The 12,237-nt window shown below is 45.9% G+C and overlaps 8 protein-coding genes across 8 annotated transcripts in view; 3 read left to right on the forward strand and 5 right to left on the reverse strand.

The window, feature by feature from the left end:
• Nucleotides 1–371: 371 nt before the first annotated feature.
• PHATRDRAFT_13834 (predicted protein) lies at nt 372–1,038 on the forward strand (the record flags this gene model as incomplete). Its single annotated transcript, XM_002181111.1, has 3 exons — nt 372–453; nt 531–570; nt 645–1,038. Coding segments are annotated over 3 exons (516 nt in total), but the record flags the coding sequence as incomplete, so codon positions are not given.
• Nucleotides 1,039–1,864: 826 nt separating this feature from the next.
• Nucleotides 1,865–2,581, reverse strand: PHATRDRAFT_13675 (predicted protein; the record flags this gene model as incomplete). The annotated part of the gene is made up of 2 exons (XM_002181276.1): nt 1,865–2,011; nt 2,045–2,581. Coding segments are annotated over 2 exons (684 nt in total), but the record flags the coding sequence as incomplete, so codon positions are not given.
• A 523-nt stretch (nt 2,582–3,104) lies between these two features.
• PHATRDRAFT_7626 (predicted protein) lies at nt 3,105–3,454 on the forward strand (the record flags this gene model as incomplete). Its single annotated transcript, XM_002181112.1, has 2 exons — nt 3,105–3,254; nt 3,338–3,454. Coding segments are annotated over 2 exons (267 nt in total), but the record flags the coding sequence as incomplete, so codon positions are not given.
• A 940-nt stretch (nt 3,455–4,394) lies between these two features.
• PHATRDRAFT_21275 (predicted protein) lies at nt 4,395–5,372 on the forward strand (the record flags this gene model as incomplete). The annotated part of the gene is made up of 2 exons (XM_002181113.1): nt 4,395–4,908; nt 4,990–5,372. Coding segments are annotated over exons 1-2 (717 nt in total), but the record flags the coding sequence as incomplete, so codon positions are not given.
• A 332-nt stretch (nt 5,373–5,704) lies between these two features.
• PHATRDRAFT_47005 (predicted protein) lies at nt 5,705–7,527 on the reverse strand (the record flags this gene model as incomplete). The annotated part of the gene is made up of 1 exon (XM_002181277.1): nt 5,705–7,527. Exon 1 carries the CDS (start codon nt 7,424–7,426, stop codon nt 5,705–5,707), a length of 1,722 nt encoding a protein of 573 aa, XP_002181313.1. The 5' UTR covers nt 7,427–7,527.
• A 204-nt stretch (nt 7,528–7,731) lies between these two features.
• Nucleotides 7,732–8,637, reverse strand: PHATRDRAFT_47006 (predicted protein). Its single transcript, XM_002181278.1, has 2 exons — nt 8,398–8,637; nt 7,732–8,320 (listed from the first exon to the last, which is right to left on the reverse strand). The coding sequence occupies exons 1-2, from the start codon at nt 8,623–8,625 to the stop codon at nt 7,889–7,891; spliced, it is 660 nt and encodes a 219-aa protein (XP_002181314.1). The 5' UTR covers nt 8,626–8,637; the 3' UTR covers nt 7,732–7,888.
• A 504-nt stretch (nt 8,638–9,141) lies between these two features.
• PHATRDRAFT_47007 (predicted protein) lies at nt 9,142–10,636 on the reverse strand (the record flags this gene model as incomplete). Its single annotated transcript, XM_002181279.1, has 2 exons — nt 9,745–10,636; nt 9,142–9,652 (listed from the first exon to the last, which is right to left on the reverse strand). Exons 1-2 carry the CDS (start codon nt 10,503–10,505, stop codon nt 9,142–9,144), a joined length of 1,272 nt encoding a protein of 423 aa, XP_002181315.1. The 5' UTR covers nt 10,506–10,636.
• Nucleotides 10,637–12,236: 1,600 nt separating this feature from the next.
• The window catches only part of PHATRDRAFT_47008 (predicted protein), a 1,463-nt gene continuing 1,462 nt past the window's right edge, over nt 12,237 (reverse strand). The window contains exon 1 of the mRNA XM_002181280.1: nt 12,237. This exon is cut by the window's right edge and continues 1,462 nt beyond it. The gene's annotated coding sequence lies outside the window, so the exon portion shown is untranslated.

The raw sequence follows: 12,237 nt of genomic DNA on the forward strand, positions 1-12,237 counted from the left end.
GGTCATCAAGAGATGACGACGGTGATGTGATATAAATAACTAACAAAATGCGCATCGTTGAGACATCATCGACGGAAACGAAATTTGACTATCTCACAGTGAGAAGTCCCTCGGATGTCGTCTTAGTATACCACCATGGGCTGACGAAGGTGAATACGCTCGTTCGCCTTGTTTTGACTTTGTCTTGTGATCAGCAGTAACAGGTGTAGTTCATTTCTTTTGATGTGATTCTCCTTGTTGCCGATATCAGAGTTCTTTACTCTATATAAGGTGACCTCGTTTGCCAATCCAATATGTCAGGAAATAGAGGACTTCGACTCCCACGGCCTTCAACACCACCAGGGCTTCCACCGGCAACTGCTCACCGACGAAAAAGCAAGCTCTCGTTTGGCGTCGTTTGTTCCTCAAACATCAATCGTTCGATGGAGGCCCATGTGGTATTAGGAAACGCAGGTAAAGTAGGAGTTTTTGTGTGTTCTGCACTGCACTATAATGTGTCCTATTTTAATCTCTTCCGCTCTTCCGTGTAGGGTTGCAAGTGGAGAGCTATGGAACAGGAACTCAAGTAAGGTACGTGGGCCACGTGGTCTTGGCATGATTTACGGTATAGACAGCATGAAAACGGCCTCACGCATTCCATACAGATTGCCAGGTCGAACGGCTATGGAGCCTCGAATATTCAAGTTCGGTACTCCGTACGAAGAAATGTATCAACAAATGTCTTCAACGGCAGAAGACGCCGCGTACTTTGAGCGGAATGGGGTGCTCCAATTGTGCAGTCGTGGCGCAGCCGTCAAACGAGCCCCAGAACGATGGCAGGACATATCCAGTGAAGATGCCGCTAAGCACGATGTTGTAATTGCCTTTGAAGAACGTATTTTTGATGCTGTCATTGAGGACCTGCAGTTGAGAGAACCAACCGAAGACTTTCGGCCGATTCATGTAGTTTGCCTCGATACAAAGGACAATCCGCACGAAGCTGCGCGACAAGGAACAGTCGCTCTCAGACTATGCTGGCAATTAGAGCAATGCAAAGAATTAGAGCTGGAAGCAGCCGACGTTATTGATCAGTTTCAGAAAGAGAGGGAATTGGAGACACCGATCAAGATGTTATACCAAATGTGCTATCTATAGCTTATGGGTGGCCGTACGAGCGTTTGAATGACAGCTGGATGATTCATCCAATCTTGCCATTGAAGTGAGCCTACGCTGGATATCAGTATGCGGCTGACCGTGGGAACAGGCAATGATCCATAATCATGAAAATAGTGGATTCATTGTCCGCGTAATCTTCCAGTTTCCAATTCGCAAAGCTTCCTTTAGTCGTTTCATTTAAGTCGTGTAGATCAATCACATGAATTTCAAAAAATCGATGGGCAAGAATGGCGCAATCTAGTAGTGTCTGAGAGCGAGAAATATTGTCGAGGTCGTCGTCCAACTGCAGCATCTGATGACTGTATTCCATTGCCGCTTGTAACGTGAGATGATTGCGTGTCTCCAATTCGTTCAAGATTCGATGCAATACTTTGCGCCTGCGCTCCCTGAGAGTGTCCTTCAGTTTTGTTGCTCCTGGAGTTCTGTTTGGTAAACCGTTCTCTTTTTCAACAAATTCATCATCGTCCTCTTTCTCTTCAAAAGGAAGTGCGGTTGCTGGTTCAACAATTTTAACGTGCGGAACTTTCAGCCCAAACTTGCTGAATACGGAGTGACCAAGAGCGTCCCGAGCTGACATACGTTGGGTCTGGTCAATACGCAACATTCCGCGTAGCATGTTAGGAAAAGGCTGATCGGGCAACGAACTCAGCTTAGCATGAATCATTCGGTGGGCCTCTTTGTTTTTTGTTGCTGCCAGAACTTCATCTTGGAGTAATTCAAGAATGACAACACCTGCACTCCAAATATCAGACTTAGCTCCGTACAATTCGCCGGCAACGATCTCGGGTGCTGTGTAGGTCACCGTACCTACTTCTCCTGTATGCTTCACCGAGTCGTCAATTTCAACGGAAGAAACCTGCTTGATCTTGTTGTACATAGCCGTATCCACAATCTTGGCGAGCGAAAAGTCGATCAAGACGGGCCTGTAGCTGTCGCCATCTTCTTCGAGAAGAATGTTGTCGCTTTTGATATCTCGGTGAATAATACCATTGTCATGTAGGTAGGTGACGGCCGAGAGCAAACCGTGTACAACTTTTATTTTCATTTCTCGCGTACATAGTAGTCTCTTAGATATAGCCAACTCAAGACTGCCGAGAGGATAAAGTGGAAGCGTCATACCTAAACAGCCCGCGGTACCTGCACCAGTGGTGTCGTCGTCGCAAAACCCGGGTTGCACGTCAACCATCGCAATAATATTTGGATGAGCGTTCTCGTGTCTCAATAGCCTTAGAATCGATATTTCTCGCATAGCCCCCAGATTCAGAATCTCGCTCCTTTCTTCATCGTCTTCATCTTCTTTGAGAAAAATTTTGAGGGCAAATTGGTTGCCTTCTTCGTTGTATACCGTTACAACCGAACCGAAGGTTCCCGACCCAATCTGAGAGGCACGGTGGTAGGTGTTCAGCGGGAGTGTACCGGAAGTCATTGGTACGATAGAATAAAGTTGGGACGCTCTGGGTACACGGCTGCAAGTCGGCTTCGTGGACGATGCGGCGATGGTGTGACTAACTGTAAAAGATAAGACAAATGCAAGTTCTCTTCGTCAATGCCATCTAACAATGCAATACTCGGCCACCGTTTATAGTTAGCATTGCCCGAAAAATGTCGTATTTATGAGTCCCGATACATATTTTAGTCACTCTCACGACTAATATCGATTGCGATTCTGTGTCTATGGATCTGGGGTACAACTTCAACTCACATTCCGACTCAAAAAGGGAACGAATGTGACGATGATGAACCCTCTAAAATATCGCTGCCTAATTGGCTTGGCCTTAGCCCTATATCATTCCGCGGAGTCGTTTGGACTCCAAACGAGGAGGACCTGCCGGCCTTCGACGGCGTTCTTTGAAAATGTTTTACCGGTTGCCACCTCCGTGGACTCCTTTTCTTCCTATTCACAAGGAAATCCTACGCAGGAGCTCGCCTACAAGGATGTAGTAATCGGAAGTGGCGAAGTCGCTAGCATGGGAAAAGTTTTGACGGTTGCGTATAAAGGACGGCTCCTGTCCAATGGAAAACAATTTGATGAAGGCAAGGGATTTTCGTTTCGACTTGGTGAAGGAAGAGTCATACCTGGATGGGAGAAGGGCCTTGAGGTACGAGAGTATACGCAATATTAAACACAACGAGTTGACAACTCGCTGACAAAAATCATTATTGATTGCGTCTTTTGACTCAGGGCATGAAAGTTGGCGGGCAACGTGTTTTGCGCATTCCCCCAAGTTTGGCGTATGCCGATCGAGGTGCCAGGGATGTTATCCCGCCTGGTGCTCACTTGGAGTTTGACTGCGAACTGAAGGCCGTCGCTAACAACCCGGTCGAGGAAATGGTTGCACAGATCAACATTCAGCCGGAACGGATTATCACTTTTGCTCTTCTCCTAATTCTGCTTGCGGTATCTCCAAGCTTGCCGCCCCTCACTATGCCCTTTTAGTGCTTCTTTTTGATATTCCGATTGCTATTGACAATATAGCATTCTGTGAGGCCTTTCTCTTACGGCTATCTGACTCGTGGATGCTCGGTGAAATTAGAACAAAAACATAGAACAGTTGCTCAATTAGTCCTAAGCTACGTGCACTTTCCTGGACTTGGCAAAATAGTGGGCACGCTATTCATCTACTCTAGTATCGCGATCCTCTGATAGAGAGGTAATGCTTCTAGTTTATATGCTGTTCGAGTACGACTATTCACACAATATCAGTGCATTACTGATATCAAGATCACGAAACAGAGTTTTTGTCGAATCTATGTGGGACCGTTCTCCACCTAGAATTGGAGCACCTTGTCGAATGCCATAGTGACTATAAGAAAAACTGTTTATCAATTGGACAATTGTGGAGTTGCGGTTTTCTTTGGCGTGAGTCATATATTACCAAACGTGTGCCTTCGCGCGAGCCAGATCGCGAGTCATGATTTGAATGGACCAACGACTTTTTTTGGCGGTTGAGACTTTGTTGAAAAAAATACGTATATAAAATGCACATATTTCAAATATTTAATTGTAACGTTCGCTTGCGTCTATTTACGATATAGGACAGGAGGGAAACGAAATATTTGTTGGCGGTAAACTAGATAACGACACTGCATTTTGTTCCTGGTAGAATGTCTGAGACCCCTAGGAAAGTCTCAGCTTCCGTTGGTTTTTACTTATGTGAGGAGCGTGGGTTTTTGTTTACCGTTTGGTTGGAGGGCCGTTCCGAAGACTTGACGAGGTCACTCCTTTCAGTGTGGCTCCATTGGACAGAGAAACTGAAGTTCTAAGAAGACCGAAAGTAGTGTTGCGGAGAAGGGAAAAGGAGAGCTGCTCTAAGGAGCAACTGAGATTAGACTTCGGAGATTATAAGATAGACGTTGTTGAACGGGGACAAAGCGTGATCGGGCTCCAAGGTAGCATTTCGCTCCTACGGACACCAATCATGGGAGATACCGTTAGCACGCTCTTATTTCAGCCACCTGCGCCGTCCAAGCTGAAAGAGCACAAGATCGTGTGGCTCAACACATCGCGTGGTTCCCAGATCCCTGCCTTTTTCATATCGTACAAGACGCAGAGGGGCGCAGAGAGCTGTAGGAGTTTATCCGCGGATGAATTGAGAGATTCTCAACCAGAGAACGGAATTACATTGCTATATTCTCACGCGAACGCGGAGGATTTGGGGTCTATATATCCATGGTGTAAATTTCTGAGCAAAATGCTGCAAGTCAATATATTTGCGTATGACTATACCGGTTACGGAATGTCGCACAATCAAGGTTCGTGCACGTCTATTGGAACTGTAGTGACGCCTCGTTTTCAGTCGTTGTCTGACCTGTCGACTCTTCGTTCATCTACAGGCCCTCCTTCGGAAAAACACTGCTACGCCGATATTGAGTCTGCATACGCCTTTTTACGGAAAGACCTTAGAATCCCTGCGCAGAATATTGTTCTGTACGGACGCTCGCTTGGATCAGGTCCTTCATGCCACTTAGCTGCACAAACGGCTTTGCTACACAAAGAGAATGCTGAATATGGCGCACATGATGGACCCGTCGGAGGCCTCATTCTGCATGCCCCCTTTTTGTCTGTGTTCCGCGTTGTAGCAGATACTGGATGCACTGTGTACGGAGACAAGTTTCCGAACATCGATGTTTTACCTATGGTAAAAACACCCACCATTCTCGTACACGGTACCAGTGACCAAATTGTTCCTTTTCATCATTCGGAGCGGCTGTATGACGCTATTCCATTAATCTATCGTGCAAAGCCTCTTTACATTGAAGGGATGAGTCACAACAATGTGCACGCACAGGTCAGATCGATGTTTGTCGAACGGCTTTCAGAATATTTGGATGATCTCGTACGGCCACATGTTATGGCTGAAAGATGTCCTTTAGCTAGACTCTCAATTTCACAGAATCATATTTTAAAGGTCGTCAACAAGAGTGAAGACGACACGTAAGTGTTGATCATTTCGGCGGGCTCTGAGAAACGTTTATCAATGGCCATGTATAGTTCGAAGACAATTGACTACCAAATGGGTTGAGATTATTTCATATATATTAGGTAGACCTAGAGTTCGTCGCGATTGCGTTCTTTGGTTTGTGTTTCCATAATCAACCGCAAACGACGAGCAATGAGTTTCGCTACTGCCATTGCCCCAATGGCAGAAATTTCCATGCAGGCCAGGCTACTCTGCTCCATCGCGTTTGGGTAGTACAATGCACCCGACACAGTGTTACCATCAAAACCGATGGCACCGTCGTACAACAGGAAGTCGACACTACTACCCCGACCACGGTAGTCCGGCGTAGCTCCGCCTGAAGCTCCTCCCCAAAATTTCACGTACTCAACTACGTGATGTGGCCCAAACAGGTTCATTAGAACTTTTCCATCAAGCCTATCATTGGAAAAAATTTTGTACAGTCCTTTGGACGAAAGCTGAGTTATGGCAGTAATGTTGTGGAGAGATGCTTTTCCTTTGGAGGTGGTGTAGACTGACCGAGGCAATTGTTCCTGGGACAAATTAAAATGTTCCTCAGAAATTGTGGCATTGGCAAGCACGGTTGTGACGACTTGCGTATAAGGGCGAAACGCTGAATCTGGCAGCCTTGTTGGGAGAGCAGCATGACCGTCTTTTGTCTCACGAAGGTCAGGGTCAACAAGTTCCGTAAGAGGCATAGGCTGGAGCACAGCTTTGTCAAAGTTACTCTGTACCATAAACTCTATTTGTGCTTGCTGCAAAGGTGCCGCTATAACGACAATATCAAAGTTGCCCAATTTTTCCTGTCCCGAGAAAAGCGAGAAACTAGTAGCAGACCCCCCGACAACTGTACTCACTCGCTTCGGAACTTGTTGAACTTGGGCTTTGCCGTCGCACTGCTGTAAGCTGATAGATATGGCTTGATTTGTGGCAGATTGAATGATTTTATGGTTACCTCCTTCGACGGAGAAGAGGCTCCCCGTTGTGGCAGCAAAGCTACCCAAGCCAACAATGCCGTTCACTTGTGAATTGTCTTGATTGTAGTTGACCAAATTGATTGCCGTCAAAAGCTCGGATCGCAAAGACCCTTGGTACGGAATGTATCGCTTATACCAGGGTACTTCAGATGGAAGAGCGAGTGCATCCAGCAAGTCATCAAAAGACGAGTGGACAGCTTTCTTCAGTCCAAGTGCATCCCATAGAGCGTCTGGTGAAGCAAAGAAGGTATTTGGTTCTAGACTCGCCAACAGAGAAGGTACGTCGGCAAATTTTTTTAGCGCTTGACGGCAAAATTTAGAGAGCTTTACGAGATCGTAGTTATATCGCCAAAGGAGTTTCAGTTTGGAGATTATTTTGAATTCTCGCGAAGTGAGAAGGTTCCATTCGCCATGTCCATTAAATATCCCGAGACCGTCGCGAATTCGCTTGTCAACTTCGCTAGTACCAATGTTATAAGGCTTCCCCAACTTGATGCTCGAGTCTCCCCGAATCATATCAAGAATGAGGTGAAAGCCTTCGTAACCAATTGATGCACCGAGTTCAACAACTGATCCGTCACGTAGTCTGACACTGGAGACCCGGCTTCCTTGCCAATCATCGCTAGGAGCTATGGTTACATTTGCTGATCGCGTTGCAGGCATGGCTTCAAATATAGAAATGGAATCGATGGAGCAATTGACATCGTAGCTAACAAGATACTTCGACGCAAAGCTTCCGGAAATACCTCCACCAATGATAGCGATGTTTTGAGCTCCAATACCGCCCGGAAAAATCAGAGCGCTTGTCAGCAAAAGGGTTGGCTGGAACATCATTCTTTGGCCTTCTGGTTTCGAAAACCTAATTTACATTACATTTACTACGACGAGATATGCCAGAAAGCCGCTGCGAGAGACGAACGAGGTTGTCTTCATTCCGGTAAATCTATTTGATTATAGAGACCAGATAACCTATCTCACGGTTGCGTCCCACAGTCAACAAACCTATTTGCATCATAGAGAGCAGGACAGGAGCAACGCTATTGCCCCGTCAGTCACGACGAGTTTGTCCGTCATCCGTATTTTTCGGCAGAATCAGTACCGTTTCAACATAAGGATCTTACAATAGCGGAGCATTAACTGTAAAGTAATTCATGACTCTATCTTCTATCTCGATAGCAGAAACTAGAAGAACGGGCATTGATGACTTTTTCGGGAGCAGCTACATGAAATGAGCTTCATGTAACCTAGACTGATTTTTCGAAAGTCTCATTTGCTATAGCAAATAGTAGCTTACATTTAGTCCTTGAGCGAGGCCAAAGCGATACCGGCTCCGGCAGAAGCAAGGGTCAACGGTACGAGCAAAAGCCCAAAAAGAACACCTGCCGGAAGCCCAATCAAAGGAATCTCGACATTATTCGCGAGCAGGTAGAACTCGATAGCACCGGAAGTGGCGGCAGCCGCAAAAAATGCAGAAGGACCTGCACCAATGGCAGCGGAGACAAGCGGTAGCAAAATCGGAGCTCCTTCGATAACAACGGGAGCTAGGCCGTTGACAAGTAGCTGCTGATTGTTTCCTACCAAACTTAGGGCTCCAGCCTTTTCAAGAGCGGGAAGGATTTGCTCAATCTTCTCTAAACTAAGGCCCTGGGCTTCTAACTTGGAGAGGATACCCTGGTCCGCAGTCTTTCCGAGTAAATCCAATTCGCGCACACGTCGAACAACATTGTACTGTCAACAGATAAAGACACTCAACGATGTGAGAAGTCGATGTTCCTCAGTTTATAATCTATTCGATTTAAACTTACCTTTCGGTTTAGAAACGAGTTGTCCTGGACTTTGTTCACCCACTGCTTGTAGTTTGCCTCACCTCCCAATTGCTCTACCTGGTTTTTGTACGTATCCTCGCCAACTCCCAATCCGAAATTTTCGTAAAGCTTGGTCGACGGCCGAGCCCCGAAAGTCCTCGAGGGCGTAACGTAGGCAGTTACAAGACCGGCAAGGAGGGAAGCGAGAAGAAGCTTTATCATCGTCATGGTCCACTACACTGGTCGGAAAGTTTGGTGGCATGTTTGGTCCAGCTACTGCTCGAAAGCCACCCTTTCGTCGGAAGGCCACGTACTCAAAACTAGCAGCACCCGGAAGCAGATTCTGCTCTCTCTCGAGCGAGAGTCAAAAATGATCTGGCGAGAACCCGGACATTGGATTTTTCATTGTAGGTACTCACAATAAACCGTAGCAGACACAAGGAGTTGTCTCTCCGTTGCTCTTGCCCATCCCATAGCTTCTTTCAGTACTTCGCGAGCAGATTTTCAGGCTAACAACAAATACCAGTCAACGCTCTCACACTTTGTCAGCGTTCGGTTTTAATTTCAAATTAGGAACTAACTGTAAGAGGACTATTTGAATTGCATAAATACGTGAAGGCGAGGTATCAAAGCTTGGTTTTCAAGAAGATTGTTCTAGAGTGATGTACACCGTATCTTAAGCTCTAGAGTTGAGCAAGACAGCAATGCTGCTGGTGTGGGATGGTAGAAAGTGCTTTCGAGGGCTTACGAATAGTCGTACCGTGAGAGCTCTTTCCATGTTGCAGCGGAAGCAAACTCTTGTAGAAACTCGACAATATTTTTCTTTTGCTCATCGCTCCAGTAATCTCGATAAAGCTTTCCTTTGATAAAGTCTACACGCTGCCCGTCTTTCGGAAGCTCCACAAAGTCCAAAATCCGGTCCAATGTTGACTCCAGATCGTTGTCGTATTCGTCGTAATGCAAAATCATGGCTGGAATGCCCATATCCTGCGTAGTGGTAAATGCATAGTTGTGCCACTGTACATACTTGAAAAATTCGTTAAAGCACGGTATTTCCCGCATCTTGAACCGCAAGCGCGGATCGTTGGATATAACCCACTTTTGGAACAAGGTGCGATCCTGATCCTGATGCCTACACCATTTTGCGAAACCTTGCTTTCCCTTAGGGAAGGTTGCAATGAATTCGTTGTCCCCGACGGCTCTTGCGTCGTTCAGTTCCAAATGATGACGAGCCACTGCGTTGTCAAGCGGATGTCTAAAGTAGAAACGGGGATTGTAAGGGACAAGTGAAATGCTTTGCGTAACAGCACAATCACTGTGCGTCGCTGCATGCTGGTGCTTACGTACCGGAACAAATGAATCGCGCCCTTGACAAGATCGGCGTCGTATGTTGTCCGAACTTGCTCCATACGTCCAGTTTCTTCATTCTTAATGGCACGAAAGCCAGAACGGCATCCCATCTGAAAACTGCGGGCGGTGTGAATATAGTTGGGGCACTGACGACTTCCGCAAAAGCCGTGGCAGTGTGTTTTGGTCAAAATGTATTTTTGAGGGACGGTCGTCACGCGGTTAGGGACGAGCTCCAAGAAAGGACCTTCGTCTCCTTCGGGAGAGGGCAAGATTTGCTCACTCGGTTTGTCTTTAATGTCGCCTTCCAAGGCGTAATTTGTTCCCGTTGTATGGTTGGTTGATTCGCGAATCAGGTGCAGTGTGAAGGACGTTCCGCTGTTAGGAAAGGACATGAGCCAGATAACCCGCAGCTTGTCGGGGCCGCTCCCGTCTTTTTGAAACTGTTGCAGGCCGGAAGGGAACATTCCGGGCGGTGCTCCCACAACCGCTTTCCCAACAGCGGCTACCAGCGAATCGTCCGGACAAGCGCATTCGCAATCACAGTTATCTTCTCCTTCCTGACAATCGCAGGAACAGTCGCAGCCTTGTTTGGTAAACCTGGCAAAATCGTCCACGGTTCCTACGGTCTCCGAAATGCTTTTCTGTTCCGGCTGTAAATCTCCGATCAAAGAATCACTTTCGGATGCGAGATCGCGTCCAGCGGTCCCCACCGCCATGGCGAGTAGCAATGGTGGCAAAAGTGTAAACAGGCGTCGCATACTAATGTAAGAACAAAAAAGTGGACTATGTGTATGCTGGTCCTTGCGAAAGAGAAATATGGACAGGTAGAGCAAGGGTCGTGCTGGGCCGTTCCGTTCCGTTCTTTTCTGTGCGCTATGAGATGATAATTTGGAAACTCCCGTGTTTATGAAAAATTATAAGGGAACCCACCCGTGAAGTGGAGGCAATGTACGACATGCCCCTAAGAGAATCAGTCATAACAATAGGTTCACGCTCGGGAATGGGGATGGCTAGATCACCTAGTCTCGCGGGTATGAAAACCATCCACACGACTGATACACGTCATCTTCAGAAACATTTGCTTTTGGCCGTTTGCGATTCAAACCGATGCTCTGTCGAGCCTGCAAGCCGATCGAAAGAGGTTACCCTTGACCATTTGCATACCGAATTCTCACAATGAAACTTCCTTAATCATCTAAAATGACCCTATGCAAACAACACAACAGCATTGCTTGTTTTGTGATGATTGATCTGTCTCTTAATATGCACAATTGTCTGCTGAGATCTCTGCCCAACTTGTTTGTTGTTTTGTACTCTGTAAAGGTTTGTTTCCGCTCTTTTTGTTTGGACTCTTAAAACAATTGCAAGTTTCCAGTCTCAACAATGCCTATGAATTTTCTCTTGAAGTCAGCTAGATGTCACGACTCCGCAAGTATATCATCTTCATAATAAGTGCGAAACACCGGTTGTCTTCATTCTGCTCTACCAAGATTTGTAGCCTGGTATACATTGCTGTACATTGTCGCTCTCCTTGGTAACTTGACTCACTCTCGTGTTGAGGGAGCGGCAAAAACTACTTTCCACATGGGTTAATACAAGTTCACCTGTTCTGGAGCCCTGACAATGAAAGTAAAACGTCAACATTTGTGCAATGTATTGTCTTACACAATGGACAAACTTTGGGTACCCACACAATTCAGGAACAACAGTAGTGATGTCACTGGAAAAAGATACTTATATATGCATCATGAACTAGGTTTAAACAAATATGTGGTAAAACCTTCTTCCGTTATATTGCAAAAATAGTACTGAAACTACTATGAGAAAGGCATTTATAAATTGTTATGTTTCAAAACACCAATATGCAAATAGTTGTCGAAATTCAGTTAATGTAAGAAACTAGTATGAACTTGCATTCTTTAAGTGCAAAAACCAACATGAAATTTGAGATTCAAGATGCTCGGAGTAGGAAATCCCTACGACAAGCATATGGGGTTCAATATCCCTAATTTGTGGAGACAAGTCTAAAACCAAACTATAGTCCTTCAAAAGGAAATCGAATGCAAAAACAAAAGAAGAAAAGAAAGGATTCCCCTCTAGGAAGTGGATAAAGACATTAATACATACCTTATAGAGGAAAGAAAATGGAATAATACTTTGGAGTTCTTATTGTGTTGTGCATCTAGTGGTACAGGTTTACAAAAATTAGAATTGGAACACAATGTGCTTACCAAGGTATTGTTCTCAGCCTCAGGAAGCGACAGACGGAAGCGGCTACCTCCTTTGGTTTTCCTTGTGCAACACTGATTGCGAAACATCAAGCGACGGACGGGAGCGGCTACCTCCTTTGGTTTTCCTTTTGCAACATTGATTGCGAAAAATCAAGCAACGGATTGGAGCGGCTACCTTTTTTGGTTTTCCTTTTGCAGCACTGATTGCAAAAAATCAAGCAACGGACGGTTGCACCGCGAATAGAAAAAGGCTACTGGC

Source organism: Phaeodactylum tricornutum, chromosome 12 (genome assembly GCF_000150955.2).
Source record: "Phaeodactylum tricornutum CCAP 1055/1 chromosome 12, whole genome shotgun sequence".
NCBI lineage: Eukaryota > Bacillariophyta > Bacillariophyceae > Surirellales > Neidiaceae > Phaeodactylum > Phaeodactylum tricornutum.

What these genes read in the sequence shown, in the direction of transcription:
- PHATRDRAFT_47006 (XM_002181278.1), bottom strand. Translation starts at nt 8,625, where the DNA reads ATGACGATGATAAAGCTTCTTCTCGCTTCCCTCCTTGCCGGTCTTGTA. An exon ending in ACTCGTTTCTAAACCGAAAG is followed by an intron (nt 8,321 to 8,397) that starts GTAAGTTTAAAT and finishes ATCTGTTGACAG; the next exon opens with TACAATGTTGTTCGACGTGT.